Source organism: Gymnodraco acuticeps, unplaced genomic scaffold (assembly GCF_902827175.1).
Source record: "Gymnodraco acuticeps unplaced genomic scaffold, fGymAcu1.1, whole genome shotgun sequence".
NCBI lineage: Eukaryota > Metazoa > Chordata > Actinopteri > Perciformes > Bathydraconidae > Gymnodraco > Gymnodraco acuticeps.
Window position 1 is genome coordinate 2,882,504 of NW_022989768.1, and position 15,732 is coordinate 2,898,235.

At 40.1% G+C, this 15,732-nt stretch overlaps 2 protein-coding genes across 2 annotated transcripts in view; both read left to right on the forward strand.

Annotated features, from left to right (window-relative positions):
* The window catches only part of rasa3 (RAS p21 protein activator 3), a 43,783-nt gene extending 38,686 nt beyond the window's left edge, over positions 1–5,097 (forward strand). Inside the window, exon 25 of the mRNA XM_034219396.1 lies at positions 1,451–5,097. Within this exon, the coding sequence (XP_034075287.1) occupies positions 1,451–1,526 (76 nt within the window). The 3' untranslated portion in view covers positions 1,527–5,097. The remainder of the gene's footprint in view (positions 1–1,450) is intronic.
* A 579-nt stretch (positions 5,098–5,676) lies between these two features.
* Positions 5,677–15,254, forward strand: pros1 (protein S). The gene is made up of 14 exons (XM_034219409.1): positions 5,677–5,926; positions 6,560–6,717; positions 7,198–7,222; positions 7,320–7,400; positions 7,738–7,860; positions 8,014–8,139; positions 8,968–9,096; positions 9,232–9,472; positions 9,793–9,979; positions 10,157–10,321; positions 11,139–11,307; positions 12,550–12,686; positions 12,804–13,032; positions 14,095–15,254. Exons 1-14 carry the CDS (start codon positions 5,848–5,850, stop codon positions 14,274–14,276), a joined length of 2,031 nt encoding a protein of 676 aa, XP_034075300.1. The 5' UTR covers positions 5,677–5,847; the 3' UTR covers positions 14,277–15,254.
* Positions 15,255–15,732: the final 478 nt, after the last annotated feature.

The window sequence follows — 15,732 nt, forward strand, 5'->3', positions numbered from 1 at the left end:
CGTGCTTTTTTGTGCAAACTACTGTTTTGTATTTGTAATTAACTTCAATGGAGGCTGAGAAACTGTGGAAAACATTTTAAGTGTAAACTAAATGTGACCTGCCCCACCGGGGAGGGGGGGCTGCGATAATAAAAGGGGGTTAGGATACTTAACGCTAACCTGGGTTCCCCAATACGAGCCCTTAGGACAAGTCACGCAGATAAGAATAAAAGGATGGACAGGGACGCGGCCTCAAGTTCAAATGTTTACAAACGTTTATTATATAAATAATCAAGTAAAAGTTCAGTAATATAAAATGCAGATTAAAACTTATTCAGCTTTCCCAGTCAACACACCTAAGTCCCACGATTGAAGGCTGGCTCTGACAAGGAGAGAATAACTAGAAAAATTACAATATCACACATATAGTGATAGTTAAATAGTTAAAAAGTGATTCTTCTGGCCAACTGCTGAGGGTTTCCCCAAAACCACAATATCACCACGTGTAGCTGTATTCGATCAACACTCACTACAAATCACCCATATCTGCATGCAAAAAGTGCCCAGCAAACCACATGCTCCACTCCACAGTATGGCCAGGATCGTCACTGAAGAAGTATAAGCACAGAGACAGTATTAGACCTTGTGGGACAGGGTGGGTCGTTACAAGGAGGGTGCTGTAGCTTTAAAGATTTAAATCACTAGTTTGTACACAATACAACAAACTAGTCAATAAGCAAAACATAGAAGGTAGGCAAAACGGTAGCAAACTAATCCTAAAATAAATGGAGAAAGGAGATTAGAAATTGTATAAAGATTTATATGAATGTCCTTCAATGTACATACAATTAATCTCCTACCTCTGATGCAAACGCATTCACTCGATGATCACCTCACTGGACACCTCTGCAACGGTCAAGAAGCCTGGCGTTTACAGGCCACATGTTAACCATTTAGTGGTACACTGAATGTTACAAGTCCTAACAGCAGCTTCACATACCTCGTATAGGGGGAATACACGCCTATCAGCCAGACAACGATAACTGGAACAAGAACACTCGTAATAGTCACAGCTGATTTGGGTGAGGAGTGAGTGGGCATTTAAAGTGTGGCGGGAGATGCTGAACTCCGTACAGCTGCGCGTTTTCCTTATATGGAAGGGCCAGCTGACTAAAGAAGGGGGGGGGGTGTCTTAAAGGGCCAGTGGCGGCCCAGCCACGTGAAGAAATTATCTGACAGCTAATCCAGAAAACAGTAGCGCCGGCTACATGTAGTTCAATCATTTCCCCCTTTGGGCCAGCAGATGGGGCAATCAAGTACAAAGTGTGTCAGAGATTATATAAAGCACTTTTTAAATAACACTGCTGATAACCTGATTATCTTGACAGAGCCATTTAGTTATTTCTGTTCTATTTTCAGCCCCATACCTCCTGACACCAAATCAAAAACATGTTTCTTTTTGTGTCCTCAGGGAGCATCCGATTGGAGACAAGAGTTTTCAGTGCTACATCCGCCAGCAGTCCGAGAGCTCCACCTACTCCATCTAGCCCTGCGCACTGTTTCTATGATGCCCAGAACCAGCATATTTGTCTTCACTGCAAAACATCTTAACAATGCTCCTTGTCAAGTATTCAGTTTTAAAACTTAACGTTTCCTTAAAATAAGGTTTTAATTAACGTGAGATCATTTCACTTATTTCCAATGCAATGTATCCAAGCCTTGAAGGGCAAGATATCACTTTTTTAAAGACTTTTCCGGAAGCAAGTGATGCTGTTTTGGAAACAAGTGTCAAATGACACATTTATTTGATCAGCTTTAAGGAAAGTTATTTTTAAAAGTCAATACCAGACTGAGGGCGCTGTGCAGATGGACTTTGTTTTTGGCCATTGTTTCAAGATGCATCACTCCAAATCTGGAGAACAGACCTCAGATGAGCATGAAAAGGAATGGGTTGTGGAGGAAAGGAGGGATACGATGAAGACATAATCATACCCACATATATTAGGGTCTCCTGTCTGTGATCTGACGAGAGAACACAAGTTTTCACTGGACAGTTTTGGCAGTGACCAGTACGCACTTTAATCGCTTCCAAATCTATGGATGAACAAGCCTCGCAGCACACTTTCATTTTGTTATTTTAATGGTTGATATGTTGAAATATTCCGTTGTATTTCACTCCAGAAGGAAGGGAGTAAGGAAGGACTGTAATTCTTCCCTTTTTTGAGTGGTGTTTAATTTTTGTCCCCATCCTCCTCAGGAAGGTTGTGAAGGTCGAGGGCACACAAGGGATTGTTGGGACCAATCACAGCCAAGAGCAGCATGATTTTGTCAATGTTAGCAATCACTTTTATCCTGTATTTTTTATCATCATCATCCACGTGCTAACAGAAGTTAAGGGTTCACATTTACTCGTTTAGTTTGAAGCCTTGTCATGCTCCTGTTTAACAGTAACCTGTACCTGTACACAAATCCGTGTATCATTTTTATGTTTTTATCCTTAAGGGTGTCAAAATGAAGCTTCTCTTTTTTAAGTAGGACAAAATACACTGGATAGCTATTAAGTTATAAACTCCTTCTATGACCAAAGAAAATAGATCATGTCAACATTTAGTCGTCGTTTTGGGTTGATATCAGGGCCATATTACCCACCAGAGGCTCATGGTAAAAATGTGTTTGCTGTGGGCCCCTTTTTACAATCTTTGAATTTTACATTTGTGTAAAAGTATAAATATATACTGAAAGAAATAATACACAATACACTCAGTGGCCACTTTATTAGACACAATAGGACAATAAAGTAGATAGATCAAGTGTCTCTTTGAAATATTCAACCTTTACTCAGTTAATGATGTTACATTTGTGTAACATTGTCAGTGATAATTGTTTATTATAGAAGGCAGTTAGTTAATGTTAATGGTGGTGTTCTTCTGGACTAGATATAATTGATAAGTGTTTCATAATTTGATTTGGAAGAAACAAAACATCTCTGAATACAACGCACTCCAGAACAACACCATCACTTACTATGACCTCAATAATACTCATATCACTTTAGTAACATATCCATGATGGTGTCACAAAGCCTGAACGTTATAGTCATAATGGAAGTGGTCTTTATGGAAGAAAAGTTATATTTGATTGCTTTTCGCTATACATAATTATTATTATTATAATAACACATTTTGGAATTAATAACTTTAATTTACCTGAAACGATTTGCCACCTTGGCCAGTTGCCTGTTGGTAGTCTGAACATGGTTAACATGCACACAAATTGATGGTGGATACATATAAGTGATTTTGCTGCTTTCAAGAGGTGCCGATATTTGTTCCCGATGTCCATTTATTGAGCATTGGCTACGATAAGCATTCATTCAACACACAAACTGCATGCAGACACGATATGTTTGCTTCACTCTGTGTTAGTAAAATGTTCAAGCTAAACTATCCCTTCATCCATCACAAAGCATAAACCATATGTTTGCACAGCTCATCAACACGGACAGCTTTTAGCTTTACTTCTAATTAACTGATATACTAACTTTTTTAACCAGTCTTGTCTCAAGTTATGATTGTGAAATGGATAGTGTGTTACTGGTTGTGTTGCCCTGTTGGCTGCCTAATAATGTTAATTTCTGTTTAGTGAGTTAGCTCTGTCTTACTTTGGAAAAGCTGCACCCTGTATTTGAAAGTCTATTTATATGCATTCCTCTGAGAAACTGCCTGCTGTGAATCTTAGCGCTCAGCACCCCAACATCTGTTGAAGGTACGGGATTTATCGTTGTGAACCAGTCGTGTTATGTTCTACGCTTCCCAAAGGCAACCACTCTCTTTGGCATTGATATTCATCAGCACTCACTCTTGCCAAAACCAGTGCATGTGAAGTATAGTTGTAGTCACAGTGTATGTAGCCTGCACAGTCACTTCTGTGCGACCAGGACACTACAAACCACAACAAATTTTGTATTTTACACAAAAAAGTACCTGGTTCAATAGCCTCATGTGTGCTCTAGTGATCACAGGATCCTAAACAGTGCCAGTCATCACTTTTTTTAAATTCTCTTTTTGAAAAACAAACAAAAAAAATCATTGTTTTTTATAAACTGATACTGTTTTAAAAACAGTAAAGCAATTATTCCAATCCAATGACATCTTTTTCTTTGTCAAACGTGTTGATCTCTGAACTAAAGGAAAGGTTCTCAACACTTTGACTCTGTTTTCTATCTTTGTCTTCATACAGAAATATTCACTGTGTATCTGAACCGAATGACTGAGATGTGTGTGCGTTTCTGCATATATATGTGTGTTTGTGAGCGTGCATTTGTTGGCATGTGCATATGTGAGTGACATGACGGGTTGAATTGCCAATTGATTTACCCCAGTGTTACAGGTGGAGAGAGTCCCACTTCAAAACTTCTTAAAAAGAGAAAATCACTGCCTGTAATTATACTGAAGAGTGTAGTACTCTGGCCTGACATCTCCTCTTTTCTCTTGTATAGAACCACTGTTCCATCTCAAGGAACCTTTGCCAATATATTCTCCACTCATGTTATGTATGTAACAGTTCTTCACATTGATGACACATTAAGAGAGCAGCTGTAACCTCTAAACTTTGGTGAGTGTTACTAACTCTCCTCAGGTTTATGAAACTCAGCACTGTGTGTGTTATTTTGCGACTGAAGTATAAGCCACCAAACATTTCTGTCACTCATCCCTAATTTGGTAATCCTATTTATTATCATTTCTGAAAAACCTTCCCAGAAACATCGGCTGGGGAGAGGAGGAGGGGGGGGGTTAATGTCAGTTACATTAACGACAAACCCTCTACCCGGAATCCCACAAAGGAATGACTTATTATGCAATAATGGTGTTTCAGCATGCAGTAATAGTAACAACCCCTCAATAAGCCCCTCAAATTATGAACAAGCATCTGCTAACCTTTTGCAGTGAAATTCCTCCTCAAATAAACACCTACTATAAGGGAGAACAGTGTATTTTGTAAAAATATTTTCAAAGTATTAAAAAAAGCCTGTTATGTGTACATAAAACAGTTGAATGAATGGTGAAAATGTGATATGTTTTTTCCTGAATAACAAAATGAAACCAATATTAATGCAAACATGGTGTCTGTGTCATTTGTCGTTCAAATTCTAAACTAAACCACTCAAGGCTTTCATTTTTGTTTTAACAAGTATAGCTATTTAGATCAAATAAGTCAGATAACGGGGAAGCGGTTTTGATGTTTGTGTCCATTATTTGGGTCCAGGTGTTACCTTTTATGAATGAATTATTCTTAAACTTATTCACAGAAAACATGTTGACATAACAGCTGATGTACATAGATGTAAATTATAGCATAAATAAATATACATGTTCTTGGTATAGCTTATTGGCTTTAATAGTGTTGTTATTGCTTCAACCTGTGGTTTTTTTCCCACCATGAAAAGTCAAAGGCCTACAATATATTTGAGAAACATGCCTCCCAAATTATGTCAAGCTATTTTCCCATGCATGCAATGTTGCCCATTGGCTTTTTGTGAACTATCATGTCCAGTGAATCACCTGAATTTAACTGTAATGGAGGTCCTCTTAAAATGAATTGGCAGAAACAGTTTGCAAGAGCAGATTCAGTACTTCTGTCCCAGCTGTTCAAATAGTGTGTGCGTGTGTGTGCGCGCGTGTGCGTGGGTGTAGGTGTGTGTGTGCGTGTGTGTGTTAGCAGCGCTCCCTAGCTGCCTGCTCTGCTCTCCTGGCAGCCTCCTCCTCTCCCCCACTCTCTACGGAAACACTTTCGGGAAGAATAAGCTTTTTCCTGCTCTCGGCCAGTCTTTAGTCGGAGCCGTGGCCTAGCAGGAAGAACAGCTCTACTATGTGGAGAAAGAAACGGGACCTTTGGGATTCCCTGGCGTGTCTCGTATTTCTCGTGACGCTCGTCGATGCTTATCGATGTAAGTATGCGACTGTTGGGCTTTTGCGGTGTGCAGTTTTCAACCCTACGTACTTGGAGAGCAGTTAACGGAATTGCGTTTTGCAGTGTGTTTACAGTCAGCAGATAGCATTCTGGATGGGACCAGTTCAGGATTTGGTATAACTTTTTAAGCTAACAGACAAACAAGTGTGAGGGGGCATGTCTCATTACTATGAAACAACGCTTGCACAACATGAGCTGCTCTCAACAACAACTAGGGGGTCATTTCTGGGAAGTAACGGTTTCGCAATGACCTAATTATTTTTTATTTCAAGCCTTTTCAAAGAATGAGGTAGTCAACTTTGTGCATGCAAGCAGCAGCCATATCAGCCATCATGAGGACAGTAATTCCTGCTGGGATCAGTCATATTGTAGCTGCCTGCTGGTATTAATCAGTGAAAGTATCACTGCACTGTAAACAGCTGTGTTCACTTTTGAGTGATGTGATGGCAAGCACTGACATTGGAAATATAGCTGCAGATTGTGTATTTTAATGAGTAGGCCTATGTGTTGTTATAGCTGCACGATGTGTATCTTTATCAGTGTGTGTTGTTATCTGCACGATGTGTATCTTTATGAGTGTGTGTTGTCATATACTCATATATTTCCCTAGTCCTGAGCCAGAGCACAGCCTCGCAGTTCCTGAGCAGGCACCGGAGAGCCAACTCTCTGTTTGAGGAGAGTAAGAAGGGCAACCTGGAGAGGGAGTGCATCGAGGAGCTGTGCAACAAGGAGGAGGCCAGGGAGATCTTTGAGAACACGCCGGAAACGGTGAGAGAGAGGAGCACAATGTGCTGAGGGCTGGGAGCCTGGGTCCATTTGCTTTGGTCGATTTAAGTCATGAAATATTAAAACATGTCCATCCTAGTTTCTCAAAGTCAAAAGAGTTTCCAAATGTTTTCTTTCAGTCTTTAACCCAAATATATTCACTTTCAAATGATATAAAATGAAATAGTCCATTTCCATAAATGAGGGGGTTAAAACAGCATATTCTGACACATTTAAATAAAAAATGACCTTCATTATTTATAAAATTATTAAATAATTTGCCATTCTTTTTCTGCAATTGTAATCGTTGAAGATGTATTCTAAAGGACCTCTAAAAAGGAATGCGAAAGAAGAAATTGAAAGTTATAAACATTTCTGTTTCAAGCAGAGCATTTCTTCACAGCACAGAGCTGGCTGCAACCTACTTTCTTTATACTTCCTTTTTGTCAAATAAATGTGAATTTTAAATCTCTTTTTCTCCAGGAATACTTCTACCCCAAATATGTTGGTAAGTCTGCACCTTTTTTCTCTTAATATGTTTTAATATCAGCTTTAATTTGCAGTTATCAGTCTGTTCTAATAACACATAAAAAAAATGGTTGCAGCGTGCCTGGGTTCACACCGTGTCGGCATCAACAACCCGAACTCAGACGCCATCCCATCAGACCTCCGCACCTGTGTGAAGGGTGAGGGCCATTTTAGTAGAACATGCATTTTTATGTCAGTTAGTCCTTAAAACTCATTTAGGTTTCCTACCTGTGAACGTTTTTTGTCAATGCAATCATTAACATCCTGTGTGTGTGTGTGTGTGTGTGTGTGTGTGTGTGTGTGTGTGTGTGTGTGTGTGTGTGTGTGTGTGTGTGTGTGTGTGTGTGTGTGGGGTGTGTGTGTGTGTGTGTGTGTGTGTGTGTGTGTGTGTGTGTGTGTGTGTGGTGTGTGTGTGTGTGTGTGTGTGTGTGTGTGTGTGTGTGTGTGTGTGTGTGTGTGTGTGTGTGTGTTGTGTGTGTGTGTGTGTGTCTGCAGAGATCAGTGACCAGTGCACACCGCCTCCATGCTACAAGGAGGGATCAGTGCGCTGCGTGGACGGACAGGCCACCTTCACCTGTGAGTGTAAACCTGGATGGAAGGGGCGGCGCTGTGAAGACGGTGAGTTGTTATGCGTCATTTAGGATTTTAAATATTTGTGTTCATCTTCTCAATATTTACTCGTCTCTGTGCTTTTTGGCTGACATAAACATAACACACTTTATCTATATCTGCTGCTGATAAATGTTGTTGTGTTATGTGACCACTTGACAGACATCAATGAGTGTTCAGACCCTGAATTTCCTGCGGGATGCAACCAAAAATGTTACAACATACCCGGTAGTTTCCACTGCAAGTGTGAAGATGGCTACTTCCTCAATGACAAGGTCCACTGCAGGGGTAAGTCTCCATTCATTTATGATACAATTTGTGCTCCTAAACTGTAAGAATGTTATGAACCATTAATTTGTTTTCAATCAAACCAAAGGACAGAAAAGTAAAGTGTGTGTGTGTGCTAGTTTGTGTAATTGTTGCTCTTATGTCATATATGTAGACACCCAGCAGTTTGTACTGTCCTTATGGAAGAGGGACATATAGTGCTATAGTGCTACTAAGCAGCTGAGCAAACACATGTTTCTTCCCCTTCCTTTTGATAACTTCCTTTACATTTTTTCATATGGACAGTGGAACCCTACGTACTTCATAACAAAACCTCTGTTGTCCAGCTGTCGTCCTCAGGGCCTGAATTTATTATTTCTAAAGCTGACCTGAGGTGACCTCTTATGCAACTGAATGAAAAAAAGCTTTTAACATCAGAAAAGAGGGTCCATCCTTTCTTTCTGTAAAAATCCCACCAGTATCACATCTCTGAGCTGTTATACTTACTAATAGATTGTAGGTGCTTGTTTTCCCATTGTTGGCCCATTTCCATCCGTCCATTTTGTTTGGGGACATCACGTTAGGGCTTGTTGAGTACAAAGTCTTCACAAACATGGTCTGAGTCATTTTGGTAAACTTATTTTGACCTCTACTTTTTGATGAGTAAGGAGACCATACAAGGATTTATGAAGTTTCAAGCAAACACTGATATCAATTTTTTTTTTTGGAGCATACAAGTTAGTTGCAAATCAAACACATTTGCAATTAATTAATTAAATGTTTTTTTTCACGGAATGGCTAGAAATATTGAAAAATGCCGCAAATACTCCCATTGTCACTCTTTTCCAGATATCGATGAATGCCTGCTGTACCCCAGGATCTGTGAAGCACCGGCTAAATGTGTCAACACGCCGGGCATGTATGAGTGCAGCTGTCCTCAGGGTTTCAAATACAACTTCACATCAAAAACTTGTAACGGTGAGACTTCAATCTGTTGTTATTATCTTCTTACCAAGAGCCATTTTGTCAGAAAGTCCACAAATCAATAAAGCTACCAAAGCCAATGTACAAATGATCACCGCTCATACGTCTTTCTCTTCCTTTTTTTTGCAGATATTGATGAGTGCCTGTTAAATGTGTGTGACGGGACTTGTATCAACACAGTGGGCAGCTATGCATGCCACTGTGATGGTCGTCAGGGTCTTCGTCTGGCCGAGGATCAGCGGTACTGTGAGAGTATCCCTGTTTGTGTGGAGCTGTATGACCACAGACACCCTGAGATGCTGTACCTGGGGGAGCAGTTCGCAGGACTTCCTGTCATCTATCTGCGCTTCCGTCTGCCAGAGAACACCAAGTGAGGGGCTACCAAAAACACACACACACATAATGTAGAGTACTTTTTAAAAATGAAGTAAGAAGGGATATTTGCCCCATTTAGAATGAGGATAGAAATAGAATTTTTTTAATAATTTAGATGCTGGGATTTAGATGTTTGTAAGATACAGCTCAAGGCTCCATTTCAGCCCAACTATAATAAACATATTTTATGTAAATTCCATTACTGAAAATTACGAAGTCAGGAAATGCCTAGAAAGGGAGTGGGCTGCAACATTGTATTGTCAATGTATTTACATTCTCTCTAAAGTCTAATTTCTGTCCTCATGTACTTGGCAGGTTCGCAGCAGAGTTTGATTTCCGCACATTTGACCCTGAGGGAGTGGTGCTGTATGCCGAGTCCTCGCAGGACTCGTGGTTTATGTTGGGACTAAGAGGTGGACGCATTGAAGTCCAGTTCAAAAACCAGCACACCTTCAAAGTCACCAGCGGAGGAAAGGCCATCAATGATGGACAGTGGCATGTGGTAAGAAAGAGCCTTTAGTGGATCAGTGGTAGAGCTTTTCATAGTTAAAGTGCCTAATCGATAAACAGAATTTACGGAAAGTGGTGTGTGTTGCGTCTAACTAGCTCTGGTGTTTAACTGTTTAGATCGTTGTACAGTAAGAGAGTTATAATGATACAAACTGTGTGAAACATGCAGATTTCTGTGGATGAACTGGAGAGCAGCATCAGTGTGAAGATCAGCAAGGAAGCTGTGATGAGCATCAACAGCCCTGACAGTCTCTTCACTTCAGTTAACGGCAAACTGGAGACCAAGGTTTACATCGCTGGTCTGCCCAACCGCACTGACAACGTCATCAAACCTGTAAGCAGAGCGTCTAACACACACACACACACACACACACACACACACACACACACACACACGCACGATGAATCACACAGCAAACATGGGCCCTTTCTCTTGTGACCACATCTATTCGACCTTACTTAAACACACAATATGTTTCCTACTACACTAGTTCTCTACATACAAAATACAAATACAAAATACAAAACACAAGTTTGGTGGCACAGTGAAGTTTTGAAAGTTTGGCATTGCAATCTGTTTTTACATGTCAGGACTCCATCATCGATCATTGTTCCGTAGCCAAATTATCAGCAGAGGTCTCTTCCTTTCCAATCCTGGTAGCCGTTTCATGATAAAAATCAGTGTTTCCACAATGCTGTTCTGCTGCTGTTAACGCCTTTTGACTAAAATCCTTCATCCTTGTATATATAGTAATTGTATATATAGTTTTTTTTAAATTGAGGAATCTTAAAAAGTGTATTGTGAAAATGTAGCTTATGACTGGAAGTTATAAACCTCACTGAAGCCACACTGTTACTTTATGACAGCTTCTAGCAGACAACCACATCACTGACACATGCCCAAAGGCCATACAACATTAGAGGCAGCCAAATAAAACAGATTTTTATCTTGAGTTCAGATTTCTCAAGGGCTGAAAGACATTTGTAAGTTCACAATTAGACAAAAATATCGTTTATCGCTTTGAGACATTTTAACGCAGATATGTTACATAATTTACCTTTAATAACATATTGAAATCAATATACCAGGGTTTACATCAGGCCTGCTCTAAGACAGTGTTGTACTCAGTGTGTACCCATTGATCCACCAGATCAACCCTCGCCTTGACGGCTGCATCCGGGGCTGGAACCTGATGAACCAGGGAGCGTCTGGGGTAAAGGAGGTCATCCAGGAGAAGGAGAGTAAACATTGCTTTGTGTATGTGGAACGAGGGTCTTTCTTCACGGGGGCAGGACTGGCACAATTCAACATTGACTACAGTGAGTAAGTTAAGTTATACTTTATCAATCTTATATTTTAGGAGCATTAAAGGTGGGGTAGGTAAGTTTGAGAAACCGGCTCGAGATACAATTTTTGTTATATTCCATGGAATGATCTTAACATCCCGATAGAAATGAATATCTTAAGTGCTTTGACAAAGAATCCATACAAAAATGTCATCAGTGGAAGCCGTAGTACTGTAAAAAGCACGACCAATCATTTTAGCCTACCTGCCTGTCAGCCTTCCGTTTGTGCACAAACTTATCTCATGCCCTCATTGGTCATGTGCTTGTTCGTGTGTGTTGGAGGAGGGGCTCTGTAAGGAAGTGGCAGATTTGTTCCGGCTGTGTATTTTCAAATTGTAGCGCACTCGAGCTGGTTTCTCCAAAATTACATACCCACCTTTAAGCAGCCACAGCGCAATTTTGCAGTTACAAATGTAGTTATATGCAGTCCAAATAGTGTCAACAAATGAGCAAGGGAGCATAAAGAGCTTCGGATGCCCGGACAGTCCCTACTGGCCATATCCTCATACAAATCTAATGCATACCACTGCTATATTCAAACAAGCCAAATAATTGTAATATGTATCCTTGTATACAACATCCTCTGCACTCATACTTTGCGGTGCCATTTTTGGATTGGAAAACCAGCAAAGAGAAAAACAACGTTTAATTTAAGAATGCCATCTACAGTTTGAGAGAAATATAAGCTGTCGTTTTTCCTATGTCACTGACATGTGAAATAGCAATGATTGATGCCAGAAATACACCAAATTGTGCAACAGGAGAACATAAGCACATATGTATTGCTTCAAAAAACGACATGTAACATTTACACTGATAGGAAATCTTGTTACAAGGTGATGATTTCTCTAGGGGACCATGTGATTTTGAATTTTCAAAGAAATTCACAAAACTTAGTAAACATACTTTAAGAACCTTCAATTCACTTGGAAACTTGGAAATGCCCAATGTTCTTCAAAGTCCAACCTGACAAAAGAGGTGTGTGTGTGTGTGTGTGTGTGTGTGTGTGTGTGTGTGTGTGTGTGTGTGTGTGTGTGTGTGTGTGTGTGTGTGTGTGTGTGTAGTGTGTGTGTGTGTGTGTGTGTGTGTGTGTGTGTGTGTGTGTGTGTGTGTGGGTGTGTGTGTGTGTGTGTGTGTGTGTGTGGTGTGTGGTGTGTGTGTGTGTGTGTGTGTGTGTGTGTGTGTGTGTGTGTGTGTGTGTGTATATAAAACTAGGTGATTCTGGCAGCTGGAGTGTGGATTTAAGGATGAGTATTCGTCCATCCAGCAGCACAGGGATCATCTTTGCTCTCGTCCAAAACAACACAGTCCCACTGTCGGTCGCCGTGGTAACACAAGGAGAAGAAGATGCTGTGAGTTCATTAACACTTAAGTTCTAAAAACACACATCTGTGTATGTCTTCACAAACATGTAGGAGCACGAGCACCCATGACTAAACATGCCGATGTTTTTGACCTCCCTGCTACAGAACCTGCAAGTGTTCTTGTACGGCGTCTCCGTGGCAACACTGGACTCACTGATGTTGTGTTACCCCGACCGGCTGACGCTGCAGCTGAACGTGACTCCAACTGACATCCAGCTGACAGCCAACTCCTCCACTGTTACCTACATGAAGTCTGGTGCCCTACTGGAGGCCCTGCAGCGCCTCAACAGCACCATGCAGGACCCCGTCAGTACATACGTTGGTGGGATACCAGGTTCGTTGAAGTGGCAGAAGAACTAAGAACATCATGTTTTAGATATATATGGTCACAATTAAAGGGCCATTGTGGCTTCTCGCAACAATCTTACAGTAAAAATACAAACAAGTCTGCATATATTTCTAAGAAAGCTTTCTCAGAGATTTCCTTATAGAAGAAAAGAAGAACAAAGCAAAGTAACAAAGGAATATCCTCTCAATTGTGCTGAAAAAGCACTACTGCAGGCTTTTCTCCCCAGCAGCTAATTGAGGCTGCACTCAGGCGCCGTGGGGCTTTTAGATAAATGCTTATGTCATTGTGCTGTCATACTCTCAGTAACAGTGTTGGGAAGGTGAGTTTTCAAATTCAATAGGTTACAGAATATTTGTTAACTGGTTAACAATGAAATAAGTAATGTTTGTATTTGATTACCTAATCAAAGTAATGCAACTTATTACATTTGATTTAATTTTGATTACTTTTCTAACATAATTTTTAAAGTGGGCAATACAGCTAAATGTTTCCTCCGGTTTGACATCGAGCAACATCAATGTTGAGAAATGTCTTACTGCTGGTAAAATAAATATAAATACTGCACAGTTTACATTTTTGACCAGATGATGGCACTAGATTAAAATTGTAAGTGTTCAAAGTGGTTGAAATGCAGCCAAAAGCCGTTTCATGACAAACAGTTTTGGAGGTATTTCACTTTTTCTGGGAATCAAAAAGCAACAAGCAACAGACAACCCAATATTGGAATGCTTTCCTCCCTCTTGTTCAGATTGGTTGTAATAGGTATGACACAATATAACTTCAGCCAAGTAATTCCCTCCTGATGTGGACTACAACATTTGAAATTTCATTGTAAGATTGTTTAGATATTGTTAACTAAGTCAGAAGTTTGACTCATCTCCATCCAGTATGATGGTCCATTTTGTTAAACTAAACCACATGAATGCAGTTTAATCTCTCTTTGACCTGTGAATGTGTTTGTGTAGCATGTTATAACCTGGATATTTGAAATGGCTATATACATCATCATCTCTCATTATTCTCATTCTCACTCTCCCTCTCTTTTAGAAGATGTCCCATTACCTGCCACCCCTGTGACGGCCTTCTACCACGGCTGCATGGAGATCACTATCAACAGCCAGCAGCTGGACTTTGACAATGCCCTCAGAAAACATAACAGCATTAAATCCCATTCCTGTCCACCTGTGTCTGCCCCTGAGAGTCACCCTGCCGCACCGCACCCGCACTGAAAGTGACCTAAATGAACATCATATTGAAAAGCCCTCACTTTTGAAGCATCCCACAGCGGCCACTTATTTTGGAAAGAGAGATATAGAATAGAAGAGGAGAAGGGGGCGAGGAAGGAGAAGAGAAAGAATTGAGGTAGACAGTTATAGTCATTTTTGTCGACTTTCTCTGATGGGTTCATTTTAAGCTTTGTCTTGTGCTTTTCAACCATACAGTGTTATAGTCCTGTCTTGGGAGTTTTTTTTTTTTTGTGAGGCATAATGAAAGCTGGCTTGCCAGTGAGCTAGTGGGAAGCTAGATGGCTGGATGACGTAGTTGTAGCAGTTTGTTGCAATGAATAAAATGCTTTCCAAGAAATGCTTGAAAAGAGCTGAGCTCTGTGGCATGCATACCATGTGTTGAGTAAAAGCGATGGTTATGTTTAATGTAGAAAAATAAACAAATGGTCACTGTTGACCAGGCTTTGAGACCACCTGCATCTCGTTCCCTGTTGTTGTATTGGTACTGGGTCTAAATTCCATGTAATCTTCCACTTGTGGAGGCAAACGTCTGGAGGCAACTACAAATTGTGGTTGTTGGTTGTGGCGATGAAACCATAGAGGAGAAGCTTAGCCTTAAGCCTTTATTTTATCTGGTTTCAACCATTATCTGACTTCCTGAGGTGTTGCATTGGGTTAGTACGTTTAAGAAACTGACTTAATGTTTCATTTGAAAAAAACCTGAAAATATAATAACTAGTGTTAAGCACAGCATATTAACTTATTTCCAGGTATTAGGACTTATTCCTGTATCACTCTAGGTCTCAGAAGACGATCTACAACTTCTGCTATCTCTGTCCACATATACAGGTTTCTCCTGGTTGGTCCCTCTGTTCAATATTCACAGTGTATTTTAAACAAGCCATCTTTAATATAACTTAAATGTAGATGTTCAGTGTTGTGTTTGTTTAATTTTTGTTTTAATAAAATTGGTCAAAGCAATCGGATAGTGTTTATTTTAAAATTGCATCTATCTGTCCTCTTGACACAGAGAGTGGAATGGAATACAGAAGAAAAGTGAGCAGATCAGCAAGGCAATTACATAATGAAAGTGCATTGAGACGGATATTTTGGTCAAACAAGATTCAGGAAAAACAAAACAGAAAGGAAAAATAAGAAATGGGTGTGAAATAACTGCACTGAACGTTTTGTAATGACAGCACCATTAAAGTAGAGGAAGACGCTCTCAGGTCCTTTAGATATTACATATTACTAAAATTGTAATGGCACAGATTAAAAATACTATCAGCATAGTTCATAGCTACTTCAGGTATGAAAAGATACAATTAGTAATATTCAAGCAGAATGACCCCTTGCAGGCCCCTTGTCATTATATGTATTGCTAGATAAGTATTATTGATGCATTAATGTGTAAGCAACGTTTCAATTGAACAACTTTACAGTCTGTTGGGTTGGGTGG

Excerpts from the sequence above, each read along its gene's own strand:
- pros1 (XM_034219409.1), top strand. The coding sequence starts at position 5,848 with ATGTGGAGAAAGAAACGGGACCTTTGGGATTCCCTGGCGTGTCTCGTA. Across the intron at positions 7,223-7,319 it reads CTTCTACCCCAAATATGTTG|CGTGCCTGGGTTCACACCGT; the intron begins GTAAGTCTGCAC and ends AAATGGTTGCAG. Across the intron at positions 9,473-9,792 it reads CGTCTGCCAGAGAACACCAA|GTTCGCAGCAGAGTTTGATT; the intron begins GTGAGGGGCTAC and ends TGTACTTGGCAG.